At 38.7% G+C, this 16,732-nt stretch overlaps 1 protein-coding gene across 2 annotated transcripts in view; it reads left to right on the forward strand.

The window, feature by feature from the left end:
* The window catches only part of LOC117290954 (leucine-rich repeat-containing protein 74B-like), a 36,891-nt gene that overhangs the window by 18,895 nt on the left and 1,264 nt on the right, over window positions 1–16,732 (forward strand). The window contains exons 8-13 of one of the 2 annotated variants that reach the window (XM_033772537.1): window positions 630–745; window positions 1,952–2,030; window positions 3,188–3,283; window positions 4,085–4,327; window positions 5,719–5,804; window positions 11,504–11,536. In XM_033772537.1, the coding sequence (XP_033628428.1) occupies window positions 630–745; window positions 1,952–2,030; window positions 3,188–3,283; window positions 4,085–4,327; window positions 5,719–5,804; window positions 11,504–11,534 (651 nt within the window). In that variant the 3' untranslated portion in view covers window positions 11,535–11,536. The remainder of the gene's footprint in view (window positions 1–629; window positions 746–1,951; window positions 2,031–3,187; window positions 3,284–4,084; window positions 4,328–5,718; window positions 5,805–11,503; window positions 11,537–16,732) is intronic. The other variant, XM_033772536.1, reaches the window with a different exon arrangement.

Genomic DNA, 16,732 nt, shown 5'->3' on the forward strand with positions numbered 1-16,732 from the left:
ATAATATACAAATAATGAATTTTTATTAGTGCAATGATGCGAATATGTTCACGAGTTGAAAGATGGAATGTTCTATTCAACGAGAATGGAGAACATTCATTATTTGTTTTATATAACGTCCAAGTAGATCTTTGTCATTTTGATTGGAGGATACAACTTTCAAAACAAACAAAGCGTACGCCTACAATTTCTCTTATTGTGAAATTTTTGTTTCTTTTGGTTCGGCCTGTTGGATTCAACAGTGGAAATGTGCGTTCTGTACAGCTATTTTGAGACACGCATACGCCGAACGGAATGTAGTACGTGTGCCTTGCAGTAACATTGCTGCGTTACCAAAGACCTGCGCACGCAGTGATGTTTTTACTCAGCGTGCAATAGTACTTTTCGGATGGAATGAAAAATGCACGGTGAATGGAACTAAAAATGACGGTGAGTGACGTAGCGTGCAATAGTACTTTTATTTGCTATCACGTGACGGACAATCCTCCAATAAAAAAAATGGTAAGGATCTGCTTGGGTGTTATATAATATTGGCTATTTCAGTCAGCATGTAACACTTTCGAAATATTCATTGTAACTAATTCAAAAAACGTATCCTTTACATGTTTATTTGTTTTATTTCCTTTTAGAATAACATGGGTTTGAAGATTTTGGATCTATCTTGGAATGGATTTGGTAATGAGGGAGCGCAGGCCGTTGGTGAAGCGCTCAAGTTCAATGGATCACTGGAAGAATTGGACATTGTGTGAGTAACAAGAGAGACTTCATTGGCAACTAAACACAATGCATTTATAGACGATGTGACCTATGTTTACATTTAAACCGCCCTCTGTTGAAAAAACACTGAATCCGTCATGTTTCGCCGGGCATAAGGACGCGTAGTCATGGTAAAATTGCATACACTTTCTAGCTGGCTGCCAGAACACAAAGGTTTTGCCCGGCGGTATGCGCACGAATCATGTTATGGTTTTCGAGATGACGTCAGAGGTCACATCGTCTATTGAAAATCATTTTTGTAAATCAGTAAACTCTCATTTTAATTTGTACCCCTGCTTGTTACAATTCAGTTTCATAATATATTTCAGTTTGTCCATACTTTTGCTTTCAATCAGTGCCCTAGAGAATGGCTGCATGACTAGGACACTTTTTAAATGTTGGTATTATTATTAAACTATATTTAGTTTTATCACAGCATGCAAAAGAAAGATCACATTTTCCTTTAACCCTTTGGTGCACAAGGCGGTCGCTAGCGACCACCAAAACCACGTCAAATTGGACCTTTATAAACAGTCATAGCTTAAAAACTACAACCCCCATATATAGTGCCCTCAGGCTCATTCGGTTGTTAAGAACGAGTGTTGAGCTTTCATTTGGCATGATGTTCAACAGGGGGTGCTATTGAAAAATGTTGAGAAAAAATACGGTTGAACATGTTCTTATTTTGCTTTTTTATTTGTTATTAATCCGTGCACCAAAGGGTTAAGCCAATAACTCCTTGAGTCGGCTATGTCCCGTAGCCTTAGATCTCCATGTATTTTTTTCATGATCCTCGCTTTTCCCAAAAGCGCCGCCTTCTGTACCAGATCTACCCTCACATTTGTCCCTATTTCTTAACTTTGAAAGTAGAATTAGCTTTGCAAACTGTCTAGCAACCAAAAGGGCCTAAGGTTAAAATGCAAAATGTTTTTACACAGCCTCACAGTTCGACCCTAGCAGAGGTCTTTCTCCAAAGTCTTTAGCCTTTGAAAAAAAAGACTCTGCTATAGGGACAAAACACAAGGCCAAACACTTAAATGTGTGATTAAAAAAAAAATGTGTATTATTCAAGTGGAGCAGGAGATCATGACAACAATTTATAAAACGAATTCATTACATTTCTTCTGCTTTGTTCTGCAACCAGTTTTTATGACAAACCGTAAACTAACCCAAACTTTTTATATTTTCTCAACAGAAATAACAGAATATCCGGTGAAGGTGCAGTGTTTTTAGGGAAAGGTTTGGCCCACAATGAATCGCTGAAGATTCTGAGGGTAAGCAGGAAGTGATAATAAAAATAATAATTGATTTTCATATAGCGCAAAGGGCGATTCAAAGCACTTCCAACAATATTACCCCTGGTCATCACTGGGCCATCTAATTCATTTCTTAAGCCATCACAGCTCCTTGGGAAGTATAATAATAATAATAATAATAATAATAGCCTGTTTTATATAGCGCTTTTCACACCTGGAGGGCGTCCCAAAGCGCTTCACATTATTACCCCTGGTCACTGGGCCTTAAAATCACTCCTTAAACCATCTCAGCTCCCTGGTGGGGAGTATGCAGCCTGTGCAACATTAATATGCGCTCCTCGGCGTAGTCAATCTCAAGAACCATCTCTGCCCTCACAGGTACCCATTTACCCCTGGGTGGAGAGAAGCAATTATAGTTAAGGGTCTTGCTCAGGGACACAAGTGTCACGACCAGGATTCGAACCCACAATCTGCTGAGTTCGGTGCTCTTATCCGCTCGGCCACGACCTGTGCTACAAATATGCGCTATGTGGATTAATCAACCACAAGAACCATGAGGGACATAATGAAAAGTTAGGGGAGAAAGGGCAAAATATGTCTTGTATTTTTTTACCCGCTTTCTGTCATGGTAGTGTGCAGGACATTTTTAATTGTGACTGTGACCGCCCTTTTGCACGATTTTTTGATCTTTTTGTTTATGGTTGAACAATTGTTAAAATGTTAAAGACACTGGACACTATTGGTAATTGTCAAAGACCAGTCTTCTCACTTGGTGTATCTATATGCGTAAAATAACAAAATTTGAGCTTGATTGGTCGTTGGAGTTGCAAGATAACTATGAAAGAAAAAAAACACCCTTGTCACACGAAGTTGTGTGCTTTCAGATGCTTGATTTCGAGACCTCAAATTCTAAACTTGAGGTCTCGAAATCAAATTCCTGGACAATTACTTCTTTCTCGAAAAACTACGTCACTTCAGAGGGAGCCGTTTTTCACAATGTTTTAAACTATCAACCTCTCCCCATTACTCGTTACCAAGTGAGGTATTATGCTGATGATTATTTTGAGTAATTACCAATAGTGTCCACTGCGGCCTTTAAGCATTCCAACCCTTCCCCTTAGTAATGTCTGTTATACATTGTAACATCCTACTTGATTGGTTTTTGCTCTAAACAGACAGGGAAGAACCCAATGCAGGCAGCTGGAACTTTTGCCATCTTAAAGGCCGTCAAAGACAACTCTAATACATTGATTGATGAACTGGACTTCTCGGTAAGAACAAATCTCTCAGGTGATGCTTTAAAAATAGTGTCATTTTCTCACTACAAGATATCAAACAAAAGCAGACCTATAATCTGTACTCACTGGTTTGGGAATGAGCAGTTTTCAAAGCGATCTTTTTGATCAGATCGAAGGTTACTGACTAAACATGTTTTTAGGGTGTCACTGCCTGCGAGTTTAAAGACACAAATTTTTAGAAAGTTTCACAGGGGCTTGTTTATAATGTGAAGTTTTGGGGAAAATTTTATTATGAAAGCAACTTTAAATCATGTAAATCAACCAGATATATATTGAGAAATCAAATAAGAAATGGTAGGCCTTTTCTCTGTGTTCTCCAGCATTTCTGTTATTTGACACCAGATGTAGTTGGCCCATGGATGACGATGACTGGCCTTGGGGAACTGTGTTCCAGGGTGACTGTTTGAGTTATATTTTACTGATATAAATTTATAAATTTTGTGCTGACACATTTTCTTAGGTCGTTGGTTTGAGTCGCACTCTTGTAAATTTGTCTTTCTTCAACCCCAATTTAATTACTTTACTGATAGCAACTGATAAGAGTCAAAATGAAATTTTTGGGTAATTCAGAGATTTACGGAATGATGATGGCAATGTGGTCGATTTTGAAAAGAACTTAGGACTAGTCCTAACTTAGGACTAGTCCTAGAAACTTAGGCTAGTCCTAAGATAGCACTTAGGATGAGTTACTCGTCCTAAGTCAAGATGAGACTAGTCTAAAATCTTTGTAAAATCCACCTCTTGAAATATAAAATGTCTCTCATTACTTCTCAGGGAATCCAAGTCAACAAGGACTTTGAAGACCTTTTCAATGAGCTGAAAGAGATAAGGCCGAATGTCAAAGTCCACCACGGCGGTATGAAGGAAGCCGTCAAGCCTAAACTGAAGCTCAATCCCATGCTCAAACTCCAACGCTACATCCAGAAGAACAACCTACGCCTTGTCGACTTCTTCAATAAGTTTGACAAGGACGGTAGCATGAGCGTCACATATGCCGAGTTTGAGGAGGGACTTGTGGTTAGTTTTGCATCCTGTATTAGTCTGTGACGTATAAGGCTTAAAATCCACGTGTCTGTCATTTGCAAAGAGAAATGTGTAGTGCACAATTCTTAGCTAAGCTCATCCTTGCCGTGTGCTGTTTGGTTGAGAAGGATGCTTGAACGCAACGCAATTTCTGTGACGTAACCACAGACATATAATATCTAGTTCTTTATACTAGGAAATGCGCCGATTAGCGCTGGTCGTTTGTGACCGCGGTAACATACTTGGAACCTTTGAACACGACTGTTCCTTGCTCTATGGTTGTATTTATGTTGTATTGGCCCTTTTAAATTGTATTAAGTTGTTATTTGGTGTATTTCTTGTGTTTGCTTTCATGTAATTTTGTACATTTTTATTATTTTGTGCTGTTGTTATACATATTTTTGTACATTTTGTGTTGTTCTGGTCGAATAAATAATAATAATAATAATAACAATCCAGAAAATGAAAATACACGCCAAGCAATGCACATCATTTTTGCAGATATGGATACCTAGAATTGCCTGCGTTACCTGGCATGTTTTGTCTTTATTACGCACTTAGCACAACACATGTATGACAGACACATGGATCTCTGGCCTTTAGTATCGACCGTATTGAATATCACGTCACTACTCAAATATCTGCCCTACAACATGGCGTCTAGAGCGTATACTTGAGCCGATGAAGGCGAGGGCCTTTATCGCACGGCAACGACCATGCAGGGTTTTAAACGGCCGTTTAAGAACGAGTCACTACTTTTTTATTCCCATTCATAAATGCCTTTTTGGTTAAAGGCATAATAAAGTAAGAAACTCTGTAAAACTTATCCATTTCCGACGTGCTTGAGCTCTGTACATCCGTGTGTTGCATTGTTATGACTGAGTTGACAGTTTCTGGATCCGTTCGCGCGCGTATAGTCTTGGTGCAAGTTGTTCTCATTTTCCTTTCACACACAGCGCGGCCAACTCACCAACAGCGCCCGCATCGTCCGTAACAAGAAACGTCTTGCACCAAGACTAGCGCGTAGCATCCGAAAACAACCAGTTTTAAACAGAGCTTCAGCTGGTCATTATCAACCGTTTAATAAACCCCAATGCGACGCGCTCTCCACCAATAGGAATAGCAAAACTGTCTGAGGTATATATGACTATTGACCCCTTGCACGTGTGTCACAAGCGACGACTGATCCGGGCTCACCATATTGGTGGGCAAGTTAGGTTTACGTGTATAAATGTCGCGTCGCACTTTCACTGCATAATGCACATCATAGTTTTATTTAAAAACGTACGTGAAATTGCCCACCAGTATGGCGCATTCAAGATTTTGTTGATGATGACGTCAGGTGAAATCGGTCAATATAATAATAGTTTTTGTTGTGTCTTTAGGAGAGTGGGATTGATCTGTCCGAGGAGGAGATTGCGTTTATGATCGGGGAGTTAGACAAGGACGGGGATGGAGAGATCAATTACAGGTACGCCATTACAAATCTGATTCTGAACAATCTCCTATCATTATATACAGTTCACTTTTTTTTTCTTTTCTTTTTACAATTCAATTCAATTCAATTCATCAACATTTATTTCTACCAAGGATAATCACTTTAGAAAGAACAAAACAATTGATACGAAGAGGCATTCACAGGAAGCCGAAGCTTATAAACGGAATGCTTAAACACAAACAAAAAATAAATTGACCATCAAAGCTAAAGCAAACATGGACACTTAAAGGCAGTGGACACTATTGGTAATTACTCCAAATAATTATTAGCAGAAAACCTTACTAATGGAGAGCTGTTGATAATATAAAACATTGGGAGCAAAAGCTCCCTCTGAAGTAACATAGTTTTTGAGAAAGAAGTAATATCTCACTAAAATATTTGAATTTGATTTTGAGACCTCAGAACTAGATTTTGAGGTCCCGAAATCAAGCATCTGAAAGCACACAACTTGTGCAACAAGGGCATTTTTTTGTTCCATTATTCTCTCGCAACTTTAACAACCAATTGAGCTCAAATTTTCACAGGTTTGTTATTTTATTTTATGCATATGTTGAGATACACCCAGTGAGAAGACTGGTCTTTGACAATTACCAAAGGTGTCAATAGTGTCTTGAAGTATCTGAAAACATAAACTAGGCTCCTGTTGACCCTCTTTCATAGAGCTGCTTAAGCAGAAAATATTGCTTAACGTTTTGGTGCACATCATTTTGTTGTGCTTTAGCTACTCTTTGTTTATGTGGCGTGTCATGGCTGAGCCAGTAAGAGCACCGAATTCAAGCTCTGGTGTTTGATCAGCAGAGTGTGGGTTCGAATCCCGGTCGTGACACTTGCTACGTAAAATTGGGAAGGTAGTGCTTTCTGCTCTACCGGCCAGGCTTCGGACTGATGATACCCAAGCCTACATCCGTATGGACTGTGAAGGGGGTAACCCTGTTTCAGCCCTAGGATCGAGTAGGTGGCAACGGCCTCTGGAATAAAACAATTGTAGCCCACACCTTGAAGTGGCCTTAAGGCCTTGTGTGTCTGGCGAATTGCATAAAAACAAATATATATAAAAAATATTTAAAAAGTAGGCAGCTGTATGATATTGGCCCTTTGTCATTACAATCAGAGCATCTGATCAAACTGTTGAGTTGTCAAACCACTGGATCTTCACAGAACCAGCACTTCTTAAAGAGATTTTACACATAGTTCACCACAAATCTCACTTGATCATGCAATATAAATAATTAAAGAATGGACATTATTTTGTACAAGATATCTAAATTGTCATAATTTGTTTTAGGGGCTTTCAAATTAGTCAATGTCAGACAAACAAAAATCTGAATTTGTTATGAACTTTGATTTTTATTGAATATTGTATGGCTTCTTAATATAATCTATACACTGAAAAAGAAAGTAGTGGCTCAAACCATTGAAATACTTTAGATCACAGGTCTCCAACATCAATGGCTTTTCCTGGTTGAAAAAAACCCTTTTACTTTAAAGTTATATCAGGAATATATTGGTATTCTTCCTTTTTGTTTGTTAAAGGCAGTGGACACTATTGGTAATTACTCAAAATAATTATTAGCATAAAACCTTTCTTGGTGACGAGTAATGGGGAGAGGTTGATGGTATAAAACATTGTGAGAAACGGCTCCTTCTGAAGTGACATAGTTTTCGAGAAAGAAGTAATTTTCCACGAATTTGATTTCGAGACCTCAGATTTAGAACTTGAGGTCTCAAAATCAACCATCTAAACGCACACAAATTTGTGTGAAACAGGTGTGTTTTCCTTTCATTATTATCTCGCAAGTTTGAAGACCCATTGAGCTCAAATTTTCACAGGTTTGTTATTTTATGCATATGTTGAGATACACCATCTGTAAAGGCTAGACTTTGACAATAACCAATAGTGTCCACTGCCTTTAAACAAAACTTTTAGTATAACTGAAATTTGATTATCAGTTGTTCCTGTTGAGCCACCTAACCACAATTTTGATGGCAAGAGTTTTTGAAATTAGTAAACATTGACAATTCTGAAATGCCCCTTACTTTTAGTAACTACCAAAGAGCACATAGTATTGAAAACTTGTTAGTTGTGGATAAATTTGACTGACAAAGATATACTCTGACAAAATCCACCCATACTTTCCATGATTTTCCTTTCTCCTATTTAATGTCCATGATACTTACTTTTAACCTTTGTCATTCATGTAGTACAGCCTTCTTGTCTAATTACCTCACAACACAACGTCACTAAACTGAGGCTTGCTGGAGAAAAAGCCTGGCGCCATTTTGTATATCTGAAAATAAGCACTGGTGTTAGCATTGTGTATACTGGGGGTCAGACTAGGATGGCTGTATTATTATGATAAAGGTTTATTTCTTTCTATCTCTCTATTGTAGTTCTATCTACAGATCCGTCTTTCTGCATGAGCATTTTGTGCAGTCGGCGGCCATGTTTTTGGCCGGTCCCCTGCATGAGGCCCAGGAGGCCGCTATCACGATCGCACTGACATTCAGCTCTGCTAACCAAATCCTTCCTTATGACTACTAACTACCTTGCCCACCACTCTCCTCACTATTGCCTGCCATTGCATGGTTTATAAAAAGACATCGGCCATAAAACCTGTTCAAAGAACACAACAGGTAAATTTGATGGTTTGTTTTCCTTCAGTTTCAACCTATAGAACCTTCAACCTTTTCAACCGTGTCATGGCCGAGCGGTTAAGAGCACCGGATTCAAGCTCTGGTGTTTGACTAGCAGAGTGTGGGTTTGAATCCCGGTCGTGACACTTGCTACATAATATTGGGGAGGTAGAGCTTTCTGCTTTACCGGCCAGGCTGATGATACCCAAGCCTGCGTCCGTATGGACTGTAAAAGGGGGTAACCCTGTTTCAGCCCTAGGAGTAGGTAGCAACGTCGTCTGGAATAAAACAGTTGTAGCCCACACCTTTAAGAGGCCTTCAGGCCTTGTGTGTCTGGCGACTTGCATAAAAAATATAAAAAATAAAAAATATACTATTATCCCAGTGCCTGAATTTCAAGGCTAAGATTGGGTCAAAGATTTTTTTGTTTTACATTGTTTAGTTATAAAGAAAGATACAATAAAAGTTACCGAAGAAAGATTCCTGAATACAGTCTGTTTGCTAAGAAAACAGCAAAAAACGCTGAAGGTATTTTCACCCTAACATCGCATGCATCCACGTTAAGCCAAGATGATAGCGAGGACCAGCCACATCTGTGGTCGTATCATTTGGGAACAGAAACCAATCCATAGAAACCTGATGAACGGTTCTTGCATGAATCATTTCTCAGATTCAAATGTTCTTGGGATGAAAAAAATCAAAATTTTATTACTTCAAAGGGAAATTCTTTCTCAAAATAGCCTTTACCATCTTTAACAGCTATTATTAACTTAATTTGAAGGTTGCATTTTTCATGAAATTACTGTTTCGTTTTTTAAAAAGGGAAAACTTTGTTAGAAATCTAGCTCTTCTGGCAATAAGCCATTTGGAGATATGGAGGACACGACACAATTAGGTTTGGGTAAACTTGTCTGTATGACACCCAGAGGGTGGCATGGTTGACTAGTGCGTAAACTGCCCCTCACCAAGGTGACCCTGGTTCGATACCCGGCCAGGGCCATATGTGAGTTGAGTTGTGCGATGGTTCTCTGCTGTGCCACAAGGGTTTTCCAGACCATCCGGTTTTCCTCCCTTGGGAAAAATCAACACTTTCACACTCTGGCTGTGCTCCGTGGCTGGCAGCCAAAAGCGCCCTTGCATGCCTGCTTCTCGAACACGCTGAAGCCGCGTCCTTTGAAATTCAACTCTTGGCTGCGAGTGAAGCCCGGTTCATACTTCCTGCGAATGCTTCGTGCGATGCGAATTTCATTGCGTCACAAAGGGAAATGGAGTGCGTACCGATTGTTGCATCACCAAAATTCGCTTTGCATTCGTATTCGCAGGAAGTATGACCCGGGCTTAAGGATGATTAGCCTCCCAAATTATATATTATTATTATTTTAAACCACACACCTAAATGTATAGTGTCCACCATACCTCAAAAAGGCTAATTCTGGAAGTATCAGAATTGTTTTTTTTTATTTGGCAATAGCCTGTTCCAACATTGACATTCTCCTTCCAATCTTGACTTCACTTTAACTATTTTTCATATATTGTGACAGTGGTTCTGAGTATGTAATCCCACTAGATTTTGATTTATTGTTCTAGTAAAGTGACATGTGTTGTACATGTATTTTTTTTTATTATGCCATTTTGATATTGTAAAGCGAACTACCAGTAACCTGTGTTGGAACTCTCTCAAAGAGAAACTCGTTCCAGACTCCATGTTAATAGACTGTGCAAGTCTCGTATTCAAACATTGCCACTCGTTAAAGACACTGGACACTATTGGTAATTGTCAAAGACCAGTCTTCTCACTTGGTGTATCTCAACATATGCATAAAATAACAAACCTGTGAAAATTTGAGCTCAATTGGTCGTTGAAGTTGCGACATAATAATGAAAGAAAAAACACCCTTGTCACACGAAGTTGTGTGCTTTCAGATGCTTGAATTCGAGACCCTCAAAATCTAATTCTGAGGTCTCGAAATCAAACTTGGGAAAATAACTTCTTTCTCGAAAAGTACGTCACTTCAGAGGGAGCCGTTTCTCACAATGTTTTACACTATCAACCTCTCCCCATTACTCTTTACCAAGTAAGGTTTTATGCTAATAACTATTTTGAGTCATTGCCAATAGTCTCCACTGCCTTTATAAAGCGTGCAATTTTGTTTCCTCATTTATGTGGGACTGAAATGGTCCCGATAATGTTCGAATACGTGAGAGACTTGCACTGTCTATTGGTGCAACGTTGCTTTCGCAAATCTTAAAGACTATTTTATTTATATTTCATGTTCTGCAACTTTCCATTTTCTAATGCAAATTTAACACATCATTTGCTTCTAATGAACTATGCATTATTAAATAACTAATCTGCGCTGACTGTTTCATTGTAGCGTTTTTGTGTTTGGGCTGCACACCCGATGACCCCGCCCTCTTTTGCTTTGCCCCTCCCATTCATGACCTTTAACCCATACCCTGGGAGGTAAGTGCACTTATTACAGTGGCTGCATGCATGATGACCTCACAAGTGATTGACAGCGTTGCTTTTAGTAGTTTGTCGGGAAAGAGTATGAACTTTTTATCTTACAACCAATAAGTAAATCAAATTCTCTTCCAAGTTTGAGAAATGCCATTTAATGCATTTTTGTGCAGATTTTGAGTTAGTAAATTAGTTGCATAATGTACAGATGTGAGTATATAAGCACGTCTGTATTTGGCATGCTCGAATTACCGTTGAAAATATGCAACAAAAGCAAATGTGTTTTATCCAGCTTGATGAAAATCACTTGATCAAAATCTGGACAATTATTACTTCGCCAATTGCTTTTGAATATTGACATTTAAGGATCTCAATTCATAGCTATTATTTGATAAGTGTTTGAAACTTTCTGTTGCAGATTGGTTGTAAATGATAGAAGTTGAAGCTCTAATCTGACAAAGATTATGTAGTTTTTGTTGTTGAGCTGTTATTGCATGCCGATCAACATCTGTTGATTTTTGTTGTAAACTAACCATTATTACTATATTGACTTGCATGCCTACCTGGTCTTCCTCAGTGAGCTTTATCTGGGCTTTGCCAAAGTCTGAAGGTCAGTATTAAGGGATGGATTGCATTCCTACTTGGGCTTTTGACACCAATCGGGTGACTGATGGAGGGTTCTTCTACTTGTACTAATATGCATTTGTTTTGTATGCTGTGCCTACTAATTCTTTTCTGGTTGGTGCTGTGCGATTGAGGTGTTGAGAATTCTCATGATGATATTAGATCCCATGTGACATTGCCAAAATGGTACCTCACTTTTATACGGTTATTTGTCTTATTGTTTTGACTGTACTCCTAGGCGCAGGGAAGCAAATAATACAGTAAACCTGATAAAGAGTGTTTGCTCTCTTTCTTTTCCCTGTCTTTTTTTGTTAAGAACGGATGCAAAATTAAAGTTAATTGAGTTCGATGTCATCACAATGAAAAAAATTCTGCTCTGAACAAATTAATGAAAATACGACATAATGTTGGTGTACTGGAATACCTTCTGTGTTGATATTTACGTCTTATTGTAATAGCGCACTCTCTTGATAGAGTTGAACCAAGTTATACATGGCTACGTATAGTAGCCAGACATGTAGCTGTTCGTGATTAATAAATCAAAGAATATCTTGGCATCCATGTCAATAGGAGACTTTCCAACGCTAGGCGGCAGCAGACATACCGGGTAAATTTCCATTGTTTACGTAGTTCTGAACATGCGCATAATTCTGAGAACAATGGATTTACCCGGTAAGTCTGCTGCCCTCTATCGTCCCAGAAAGTCTCCCATTCAAATCAAAACACCTTTAACTGTAACCATTTAAGTACCTGAAGTTTTGCCAAATTTAATCTTAACAAAATTCCCCAAATGGCAAAAAATTTAAAATTAATTAACATAGTACTAGATGTTTACTTTTAATCTCTTAACTTATATCAATTAAACAACTTTAATAACAAACAAGCTGAGCCAAATTGCATATGTAAATCGCTCACCATAAAAACGTGCCTGGCAAATTTTGTTTTGACCAAGTGGACATTAAGCAGGGAATGGTTAGAAACGGTGTACATTATGATGTTTTGGCTGCTAACCTGTTCTGCAAAGCATGATTTGTCTGTGCTAAGTAAGCATTTTCTTTTACTGACAGTTTTATAAAATTAGGTCCTACTCTTACATTGTTTTTAAATAGTTTTAGTTGTAGATACTCAAACTTAAAAGGAAATTGATTTGTAAAATAGTATTCAAAAGCTCAGCACAGTGTTATCATATTCACCAGAAAAGCAGTTTGTTGGCATATTCTGTAGTTTGTCAACAATAAAATTGTAAATTTTTGAGAAAAAAGGGCGGTTGGGTTGGTGTAGTGGTTTACTTGAGATACACTCTGCGGCAGTGTTGTTAATAGCGAAAAGCCCCCTCCATCTACTTTTAAAAAGTAGTTTTACTGGCGGAGTTCCTACCTCGCAACCAAGCAGGACAAGTTTTTTTTTTTAAATAGTCTCCCAAATTCCGAAATATTCTCCATGGCAGTAGAATAAAAAAGTTCTCATGAGCAAAGTCTACACAGATAATATAATAATATCGAAGTCTTATATAGCGCACGTATCTACCAAACAAGGTTCTCAAGGCGCTGCGTATATACAAACTTTCAGAAAGATAGGTTATTGCGGAGATGAATTCCGAGACCCAATTATTTAGCACCTTATAAGGGTTTACAAGATCATAAGATATATGGCATTACCGAAAACTGAATATTCATTCTAGAAAAAACAAAAGTTTAGCCTGTGGATTTATGCTGCTTTTAACACATCAGGGTGTGGGTGAAGCCTAACTTATAATAAAAATTCCTGATAAAATTATAACATCGGAAAAAAAATTCTTTTTCCAACTCTAAATTTTATTCTTAATTAACTTCGTACAGATTTGAAAATTTAACTATATCACTGCCATCATCTTGGAGAATAAACTGGTTAAACCCTTCCCCTTATCGTGTGTGTTGGTGCTGTACACTCTTTAATTTCCCGAGTCCTCTGAAAAAAATCCACCGTGCATGTTACTAAGGAAAGTACCGAGTATACAACACTACACACATCGGTGGCAGGGTAAAACAACATAATATTCTTTATCCCCATTGCAAGTTTAACTTCTCTTAAGAAATAGTTTAACCACTTGATATAAACTGTTAGTTTTACTAGTATAACCATTGCTCCTGGGTTTTATTCTTGCCTGAAATGCCATCATTGCTTTAGAAAACTTGTTGATTCTAATTGTCATCTTTCCTTATTTTATAAAAATAACTTGTAACATTAAATAAGGGAATAAAAGGGTAGCGACGAGTTCTTACACGGCCGTTTAAAGCCGGCAGGGTCAAATTGCCATGTGATAAAGGCCACAGCCAAAGGCGATGGCCTTTAGCGCACGGCAACAACCCTGTAAGGTTTTAAACGGACGTTTAAGAACGAGTTTTTTTCAAAAACTTTGTGAAGAGTCTGTTGCGCGTGGGTTGTGTGTACGGGGGCACTTAGATTACGCGCCCGCATTAGAAGTAGGTTACACGCTGTTACTAATACCTATGACACGCGGAAGGCAGCCGGTTATAAACACTGGTCAATATCAACCGTTTAAACACCCCCACGTGACACGCTCTCCACCAATAGGAGTAGAGAAACTGTTTGGGGTATTTATGAATGACATTTAATACAACAGAAACAAACACAAACTATTTTCGAGATATTTATGATAAGTTACTTGAAAACTAGAAGGTTATAGTGTTATTACCCTTCCAAATTCAACAATGTAACAAAGCATTTCTCAATTCTTCCCTGGCTTTCTGATTTGTCTACAGCGGTCTGGATGTAAACTTACTGGCAAGCAGTGTATACAAATCACGTACAAGCATAACAGACTAACTCTCACTAACCCACTTACTGTGTGCAACACATCGCACAGACAAGGGCACCAGTGGAGAAAATCAACAAGTACATAATAATAACAAATTCTTATATAGCGTATTTCACAATAAACCGTGTCAATGCGCTTTACATTAGTCCCCTGGTCATTGGGCCAATAACATCCCTTTAATCTTTCTCAGCTCCCAATAGGGAGTATACAGCCCCGAGCTGCCGTGGCGCTCCGAAAGCATGTCATTCACAATATCAACCTCTACCCTCGCAGGTACCCATTTATACCCCTGGGTGAAGAGAAGCAATTATAGTAAAGTATCTTGCTCAAGGACACAAGTGTCACGACCGGGATTCGAACCCACACTACATGTGTACGTTAAATTCACAGCTTTAAAATGAAAGGGCATAGGCCCTATTCTCTGACTTTAACTTTCAGGTCTGGACCCTAGTCACCGTCTTGCAATTTCAGGCCTTGGCTTATATCTTTGACTGTGAATCTCAGCCCAGATTAAGGATATTCAGGTCAAAAAGTTTCAATAATTATGTAGGACCTTCGTTCCTCAGTCTGTGACTTTGATGTCAGCCCATATTTATGTCTGTGGGTCAAAAAGGTTTATTTGTAGAACCTCATTCCTCAGTTCCGGCATATGAGTAATTATATAACACCCAAGCAGATCCTTGCCATTTGATTGGAGGATTGTCCGTCACGTGATAGCAAATAAAAGTACCATTGCACGCTGAGTCACTCGCCGTGCTTTTTCGTTCCATCCGAAAAGTACCATTGCACGCTGGCACGCTGCCAGCGTGCAATGGTACTTTTCGGATGGAGTGAAAAAGCTGAGTAAAAACATCACTGCGTGCGCGTGTCTTTGGTAACGCAGCAGGTGTTACTGCAAGAAGGCATAGTAAAATTACTAGCATTCGGCTTCTACAGTTGAAATTGTTTGTTTTGAAAGTTGTTTCTTTCAATCAAAATGACAAAGTTCTACTTGGATGTTATATAAAACAAATAATGAATGTTTTTCATTCGTGCAATGGTGCGAATATGTTGAAAGCTGGAATGTTCCATTCAACTCGGCTCCGCCTCGTTGAATAGAACATTCCATCTTTCAACTCATGAACATATTCGCACCATTGCACTCATAAACATTCATTATGTGTATACTAATCATGAAAACAAAAAGGAAAAGAGAAAACCAGGCAAGAAAAAGAGGAAAAAGATAATATTCCTATACTTTTATAGTTTTAGAGGAAAATCAAAAACAAAAAGAGGAAATCAGCTAAAAACAGGAAGTCGAACATGCCTGTCAGTTTATCTCTTGGATGTCAAATCTTCAGGTCACAAGGTTTGTTTGCTGGACCATTATTCTTCAGTCATGTCCTGGATCTCAGCCAAGATTAAGGATCTTTAGGTCATTGTCAAGAGGTTTATTTGTTTGACTGTCGCTCCACAGTCTATGTATTCGATCCCGGTCCAGATTTAGAATCTTCAGTTTGCAGGGAGTATTCTTAGCACCTTCTGGTCTTAGTTTTTGTATTTAACCTTCAAATTTAGTTTTGTTGTTCTCTGGTCTCAGTTTTTTTAATTTTTACTTTAACCTTCCAGTCTCGGGCCTTGTTCACTATCTTGGGCTGGCAGCAGCCGATTTAACAAAACTTTACACAACTGGATTACGCAGTTCCATAAAGTTTCGTGAAATCAGCTGCAGGTCTCATTGTATTTCTTGGACCTTCATGTCTCGACTTCAGTCTCTATCTAGATCTAGGTCTCAGACTTTAAAGGTTTAGGATCACTTCCAGGTCTCAGTCTGTCAGTAGGAATCAGGGATAAGTCTCTCTGTAGTACCCTTAGGTTTAGGTCCGTATTTCGAACATTCGGTTCTCAGTGTAGGTCTAGACTTACTTGTCTCAACATCTTGAATCTTCAGGTCTGAATCTCATTTTCTGTCTTGGACCAGGTCTCGGAATCAGTATTTCACTGTCAGGTCCTAAAACCGAAAAACAAGTTGGATAAGGCCCTGGTGGCTTTTCGCCACTCGCATGTGTGGTCTCCCTTTCCAGTCGCTTGGGACAGCGTATCTACGAAGCTTTCCAAGCCACAAAGGCCTTGCAAAAGGCTACTCAATATTGGACTTTGAGGTGGCAGCATTTGCTTTTAACTTTCAGCTATTTGTCTATATTGAACCTTCAGGTCTTCTTCTCTGCATAGAGAACATGGTTTTAGTCTTTTTCCATGGGTTTAGGTCGTCCAAAGTCTTGACCGTAAGACCGACAAAGTGTAGATAAAATTATAAGCACACTGCTAATTGAGGGCTAGATAGCTCAGTTGGTAGAGCGCCGGCACGTTAATCCGGAGGTCGTT

This window comes from Asterias rubens, chromosome 5 (genome assembly GCF_902459465.1).
Source record: "Asterias rubens chromosome 5, eAstRub1.3, whole genome shotgun sequence".
Lineage (NCBI taxonomy): Eukaryota > Metazoa > Echinodermata > Asteroidea > Forcipulatida > Asteriidae > Asterias > Asterias rubens.